The sequence below is a fragment of the Wasmannia auropunctata genome, unplaced genomic scaffold, assembly GCF_000956235.1.
Source record: "Wasmannia auropunctata unplaced genomic scaffold, wasmannia.A_1.0 LD335996.1, whole genome shotgun sequence".
In the NCBI taxonomy this organism is placed as follows: Eukaryota; Metazoa; Arthropoda; class Insecta; order Hymenoptera; family Formicidae; genus Wasmannia; species Wasmannia auropunctata.
The window spans coordinates 3,330,118-3,337,742 of NW_012026894.1; the positions used below are offsets into that span (position 1 = coordinate 3,330,118).

At 33.5% G+C, this 7,625-nt stretch overlaps 1 protein-coding gene across 1 annotated transcript in view; it reads left to right on the forward strand.

Annotated features, from left to right (window-relative positions):
* The window catches only part of LOC105453750 (vitellogenin receptor-like), a 10,586-nt gene extending 5,182 nt beyond the window's left edge, over positions 1–5,404 (forward strand). Inside the window, exons 12-27 of the mRNA XM_011695933.1 lie at positions 120–266; positions 353–489; positions 656–777; positions 1,082–1,266; positions 1,466–1,524; positions 1,802–2,049; positions 2,252–2,550; positions 2,812–3,051; positions 3,120–3,281; positions 3,456–3,601; positions 3,676–3,767; positions 3,891–4,128; positions 4,259–4,430; positions 4,537–4,819; positions 4,928–5,069; positions 5,289–5,404. Of these exons, the coding sequence (XP_011694235.1) occupies positions 120–266; positions 353–489; positions 656–777; positions 1,082–1,266; positions 1,466–1,524; positions 1,802–2,049; positions 2,252–2,550; positions 2,812–3,051; positions 3,120–3,281; positions 3,456–3,601; positions 3,676–3,767; positions 3,891–4,128; positions 4,259–4,430; positions 4,537–4,819; positions 4,928–5,069; positions 5,289–5,396 (2,780 nt within the window). The 3' untranslated portion in view covers positions 5,397–5,404. The remainder of the gene's footprint in view (positions 1–119; positions 267–352; positions 490–655; positions 778–1,081; positions 1,267–1,465; positions 1,525–1,801; positions 2,050–2,251; positions 2,551–2,811; positions 3,052–3,119; positions 3,282–3,455; positions 3,602–3,675; positions 3,768–3,890; positions 4,129–4,258; positions 4,431–4,536; positions 4,820–4,927; positions 5,070–5,288) is intronic.
* The last annotated feature ends 2,221 nt before the right edge of the window (positions 5,405–7,625 follow it).

The window sequence follows — 7,625 nt, forward strand, 5'->3', positions numbered from 1 at the left end:
TTAAATTAATAGATTAAATTTTAGTATAAAAATATATTATATTAATTTATACAATATTTTATTACAAAAAATGCATTTGTATAAATATCGTGAAAGTATATCAAACAACGTATTTTTAGGTATCCGTATCCTTGGTACTGGATTGAAACCTGCAAGTCTTGCTGTCGCTGGCGACAATATTTTTTGGGCTGAAGACGGTTCGGACAAAATATTCTGGACAGATTTTAAAAACACCTTTCGTTTAAACCAAAAGAAAATCGCATTCCGTGAGTTCCTTTAACGCTTGTTTAATTATCTAATCTTAGAATGTATATACGCAGGATGGATAGTCAATAAAATTATATCTCTTTAGATGTGCCCAATTTAAATACACTTATGCGGAAGTTTGTGATAACTTTGCGTAAAGATGTTTTGCGTCAGGATCACGATTGTCAGAAAAATAATGGACATTGTTCACACGTGTGTTTGCTTTCCTCTATCACTTCGTTTGTAAGTATGCAAGTTCTATACGTATAGTAATTCATCATGTGTGCCAATTAATTATTCGACGAACGCAATGCAAGCATTTGTATAATTTATACGTTTGCTTTGATCATTTTTTCCACCGTACTATACTATTTGTCGAGGAAATTTAATGTGATGATCAAACTTCCAGACTTGCGCTTGTCCTCCCGGATTGGGGCTGTCATATGACAATCGTACGTGCATTGCGTATGAATGCTCTAGGAACGAATATAAATGCAGGGGACACAACATCTGTATATCAAAGACGAAATTGTACGTTTAATCAATATTTTCACACGTAACTTACAAATACAAAATAATATATTATTAAACTGGAAACGATCAATATACTGACAATTATAACGTTCGGTTGTGACGTATTTTGATGTATATTATTACGCGAATTGATTGAAATCGACTAACTTACTTTGAATCTTAGCATCTTTGTATTTAATATTTTTTGTTTACAAACCCGAGGAATATTTATCGTTCCGTTTCTTTTCGACTCCACACATGACATGAATATTATAAACATCTTTATAATATTCACATTATGGGAATCTTGCAATTTATTTAGGTGCGACGGTATCATACATTGCCCGAACGGTGAAGACGAGACGGTGAACTGCCATGAAAAGCAGAAGTGCAAGGAAGATGATTTCATGTGTAAGAATGGCGAGTGCATCAATTCGAAAGATCGTTGTAACTCGCATTACGATTGTGCCGATCAGTCGGACGAGGAGGACTGCAAACCGAAATATGGTAATTACAGTAAGCGCGTTACATGCATTTTTGTTCTATCTTATCCATTAATTACATTTATTACATTCAATGTTTACGAGCATTGAATGAAATATCTGAACAAACACGTGATCTTTCTCTCCGAAAGCTCTCTGAATTATCGTCTAAACTCATGTGCAGTCGTCCGTTCATTCACGCCAAATGTATATGTTCTTTTTAGATGAATTTCTTTGTCTCGACGGGACTGCCATTCCGAAGACGGTCGTATGTGACGGCGAGGTAGATTGCAATTTTATTGATACTTTATATTTAGCTTAATATTTACTTGCATTATATTTACTTCTTTTTATTCTGTAAAAACAAACGTTAATAACTGTTGTTAATTTAGAGTGCAGTTTTGCAAAGAAAAGCTATCAGAACAAAATAAGTAGAAATTTACATTTTAAGAAATTGTGTCTCTATTTATTTTTCCAAATTAGAATATCTGAGCTTCTTGATTGATTTCTATTTTCTCAATAAGTTAATGTTATTTTATATAACCGCGTTTGTACTTAAGTCCGATTGCATCGATGGAGAGGATGAAGCACCTGAGAGGTGTAAGTCAGATGCGTGCCAACACGAGGAGTTTCGGTGCGACAATGGCAATTGTATATCTTCTTCGTTGAAGTGCGACGGCATCGACGATTGCCATGATGGCAGCGACGAGTGGAATTGCTTAGATACGAAGACAAATTATTCGGTTAATTGCACCGCGGATGAATATAATTGTCTCGGCACTAAATTATGTCTTCCGAAAAAAGCAAGGTGAGTTGATCGTTTTAAAATATAATGGTAACCGGTGAACAATACGCACGGACACGTCAAAAAATGTTACCTTGCACTTTACGTGAAAATTTCTTTTGATTGCGGAATTCACTGCGCAAGCAGATAGTCATAGGCGTTTAGAAGAAATGAATAATCTTAATCAGAAAAATGTGATGTGTTTATCAATTTTTTTCTCTTCCAGATGCAACGGCGTAATTGATTGTATGAGTCACGATGACGAGTTCAATTGTCCGTCCTGCTTCGACTCTGAATTTACTTGCGACAACGGGAAGTGCATTCCGAAGGATTGGGTATGCGATAATCGCGACGATTGCAACGACAATTCGGATGAGGACAATTGCGACGGTCGTAAAAAGATCGTCAAGGAATCCGATGAATGTTATGAATTCAAATGTTCTAACGGCGCTTGTCTGCCGTACAGCAAAACGTGCGACGATATTCGAAACTGCCAGGACGGCAGCGATGAGGACGGGAAATGTAGTATGTATAGTTAATCTTTCTTGGACCGTTAAAACTATATCTGTGTCAAAAATCGCTTTCGGCGAGTTTAGTATCTAGAGTGTTTTTGCCTTTAAAGAACTCGCGGAAATCAATCCTTTTTTCATATAAGTTTATAAAATATACATATATTTTACATTGATGATTTTTTTTTTTAATACGAGACGAATTGAATGCAGGAGATAGAATTCCAGAAAATCGAAATATTGCGCTATTCATGAATGTTGTAATTTTTCTGTGTAGACAATGCCTGTGCGGAGGACAATATTTGTAAAGATATGTGTTACAAAACTCCGAAAGGCGCAGTTTGCGGCTGTCAGATTGGATATCGTTTAGCTGCTGATGCGATTTCTTGCGAGGACATAAACGAATGCAAGGACGACGTTTGCTCGCAAATTTGTAATAATACCGAGGGCTCTTACATGTGTTCGTGCTACGAGGGTTATATTATCCGTAACGACAAAGTTTCTTGCAAAGCTATCGGTAAGTGATCTCAATTGAGTGTTTGTACAAATTATTTAAAACAATAAAAATCATTAATGATTATTTAGGACCGGGAATGGAATTCGTCACCGTTACTGATTATGATATTAGGATGATTTCGTCTAATTTTCACTCAGTTGATAAGATCTTCTCATTATCAAGAATGAGTAAAATCGAACCCGGAGGTCTTGACGTGAACGCAGTCAGCCGCTCTGTCTATTGGAGTAACAGTTAGTGTCATTGTTTCGATGTAATGTATATCGTTAATTATTAATACGCGATGTCTTTTCTTAGAGGACATAAAGACTCTCAGAAAATTCCCAAAAAACAAAAAAAGCTTGAAAGTGTTTTTCAAAGGACATTTGCATTAATTAATTAAATATAGAGGAAAAAAATAATTGCAGGTGAATACGGCACTATTAACAAATTTAGCATTAAAACAGAGGAAATAACCGCATTTGCGATTGTCGAGCGTCCGCACGCACTCGCGGTCGATTGGATTACTGATAATGTCTACGTCTACGATAACAGCCGTCAGAATACGATTAAGGTATATTTTTTCTCAATATAAAATCACACAACAAGAGAATACTTTGATTTAAATATTTATTTAATTAATTGAAGGTATGCAATTTGGAGCAACAACGATGTGTGGCGTTGATCGAGATAAAAGATAAGGAGAAAATAGGGTTTCTTTTAGTTGACGCTGTTAATAGGTATCTCTCTTTCATTCCGCTTGCAGTTTTTCTTATTTTCGTCTGATAGACTTGTCAATCTGATGGACATGTCACTGTCGTCGGAATTCTACAGAATTCAAAATCGAACTCTTGACGTTGTAGATGGCTATTCTGGTCTCAAATGACTTGTCAAATGAGCAAGCAAGCAAAATCGTGTTCCACCATATATCGGACAGATTTGATGGGCGTCGACATGAAGATTATCGGTTCTACTGCAGGATTTGTGACCGGGATAACAATCGATTATATAAGATCTAAATTATATTGGTCGGACGATCTCGGTAAAATCGAATCGTCTAATTTGGATGGAAGCCAACGCAGCACGTTCTTAAATACAGATGTACGTTCTTTATATCAGTTCACTTTTTATAACAAAAATACACGTTAAGAAGTATAAAAATTCAAGCACTTTGGGTGGATAAATTATATTCTTTTCACTAATGAAATAATATTCTTTCTTTTTTTTTTAGTTGCCAGTTTTAGCTATCAGTATTTATGAACAGAAGCTTTATTGGCTGAATCAAAAGGCTCAACTGCAAATTTGTTATCTGTATGGTAAAAAATCTTGCGACACGTTTAATTTTGGAACAAATAATTTTCACAGTCACTTCACCATTCTTCATATCTCAAGACAACCTATCGGTTGGTATAATATAATACTAAAGAATCTTAAGATCAAAATCTCAAATTACGTAAGTGATTAATCTTAACAGTTAAAGTAAAATTTAATTATGTATTTATTTGGTAGCTAAAAATCCTTGTGACGAAGAATCTTGCGACTATATGTGCGTTCTGAAAAAGGATAATGCAACGTGCGTTTGTTCAGATGGTGAACCGATTGGATCCAATAGAACTTGCATGATGAACATGAATAGTGAGCCGAAACTTACAAATCTATCCACAAGTACACGCAGCGCAAGTGGCGTTTATAGCATAACAATTATCGTATTGCTTGTTGGTGTTCTATTATTATGCGTTTACTACTATTATCAGAAAACCAGATTAAAATTGAAATCAACCAATGATCTTAGGTACGTCTCAAATTTGTTTTAATGTTAGATTTAGGAATGGAAAGTGATCTTTAAAGTAATACATATAAATATTATTTGCATAAAAAATTGTACAATGATGTGTAACAGTTACAGCAACATTCGCTTCCAAAATCCGTCGTACGATCGAAGAGACGAGGTTGAGGTAACACTCAACTCGGTATCTTCAGAATTGGCTCCTGGACAGCACGAATATGTTAATCCTATCGATGATAAAGTCTTAAGGATGAAGGTAAAGAGTAATTTTGTATTTGAATACACATTATTTTTTATAACTATGTCGTATGTAACTATATTTATTTAATTACAATATACAGCATATTTAAATTGTTGTGCAATCACGCGGAATATACGTGATTGCACACAATTGATTATGACTGAGGATAATTTACGCAGCTATCTAGATACAATAAATTATTTCAGGTTTAAATATTCAGCATTTTTTTTGTAGGCCGCGACGGAAAGTAGACGGAAATCAGATCAATATCCGGAGGAAAAGGATGCCGAAGAAACGGAGAAGCAAGATGCGTCATTGATTTATTTCTTCCAATCAAAGTAATTTAACTATAATAAAAAAATATTTAAAAAATTACAATTAAAAAAATCTAAACGGCTGATCACGTTAATGCGTGAAACATTATTGAAATTATTAGTTAAGAAATTTTTTAAGTGACGGTAGAAAATTTCTTAATGTTTATTAGTATAAATATCATAACGTTATTGGTAAATGTGCCTATAAATGCAATGTATATATATAGATATAGGTATACCATTACCTGCGGTAACTTAATTGTTGTACGATATATCAATTGTAGGTTACGATATGTATAGTCATATTCTATTTTAAACGCGAATATTTTCTAATCTACGCGTTATTTTACTGTGAATAAATAATGAAAATATGGCTATACAAAATATTGTTATGTAAAATATATTTGGTCTCGTGGTCACTTGTATTCTATTTTAAATTTGCAGCAGGTTCAAGCATGATGAAATCTAATTATATGATAATTATAATATTAATATATTTAGCTACGGGCTATAGAAAAATTTGTACATACATTGATTTATCTTAATATCAATATTTATATCAACATTATGTATATTCTCTTACATGAATTATTCATTATATTATTAGTGTATTATCTGTTGTAATACACATCGTAGAATATAATATCGTTTTTACAATTTTGTAAAATGTAATGCACTGTAAAATAAAATGCCCAATAAGATTTTTAGATTGATAATAAAGTTAGTTTTTTTATACACATTAAATATGTTAAAATTCTTCTGTATTTTGTATTGTGTTGCTCATTATTATCTTAAATTATGATCATGTAAATTGCATTTTTGAGATATTATTTATTACACAAAGTCTTTTACACTTCCTGCCATAATCATTTTACGTAGATTATTATTTATGGTTGCGCCACTTACTACAGTGACAAATTGATTTAACTTACAATATAATTTTATTAATATAACAGAAAAAACTGAAATTATAATTACACAATACTAATATAAAGACATTTAACAGATTGCGAGAAAATTACTTACATTTCTTCTATTTTTTCTGACTTCTGGAGTGTAAATCCTCGCGCGGCGTATATATCGGCGTTACGCGATATCACTATTTATTTCCCCAAGAGACTATAGAGTGTGAATATTGCACATTGGAGACGCTCATCAATATTACTCGTAACAATATTGTACGTAGCAGATGTACGTAATGATGTACAGGATATCCATGACAGACACCATAACGTTTATCTTATAACTAAGTACACAGATGCCACCGGAACTCTTATTTACTTGATGGACATTCCGATCAATATGTTCCGCAAAAAATTGTCTCGCCTGTCATTCGTTCGCGTCGATCCGTTACGAGGTACGACATGCGAGATAATCTATTATTATTTTAATTATATATTATTATTTTAATAAAGGTTTCCAACATATGCAGTACTTACACTCGCTAAAATATTAATTTCTCCCTCAGAACTGGACAAGAAATTCAGTTAACTGTGTGCCACCGAAGGCGACACATTGCTTTGAAAATTATGAAGTACTCGTGGAATCGCTACTACAGCCTTCTACAGAGGATGTTGTCACTCGCCGGGCAATGGCCTTATCAAGAAAGAAGAACAAGATTGTTCCGAGTGGGCTTAATAACTGTGGCCATTTTTTCGATGATCGTTCCACAGGTTTGAGACAAGTTTCATTTTTACGCATTATAGTACTAGTTCTAAATCTAATAATCAATAGAGTGCGCACATTTACAAAAAGTTAATTAGAATAATTAATTTATTATACAATGCTGTCTATATTTGTTAGACTCTCTTTGGGCGATACATAATTCGACAAAATTTAGAATATAATTTTGTTCAAAAAATTTATAATACACAAAAATATAAAATATGTGTTTATAAATACATATGTATTTTAAAATCCATGGCATATAAAATTATTAACAGAATGTCCTGTAATTGATTACAAATATAGACCGTTTAAGATTGGATTTAATGATATTCCTAGATAGGCAAATTTATTCAATGCGACGGAGATATGCGATGTGTTTTATTGACCGTACCAACAGTATTTTTGGTGCTTATATTTCTGGTGAAGCTGTACGCGTGCCATTTGAACAATAGCAAAGTACGCCATATCAAAATTTTTATGATACATTCATGGCCACGTTCAGCAGACAGTCCCAATCAGTGAGCGCTCAGTGATTCTTTGTTACGATTGGTTTATTCACTCAGATCCAGAGATCGGAAGAGCACACGTC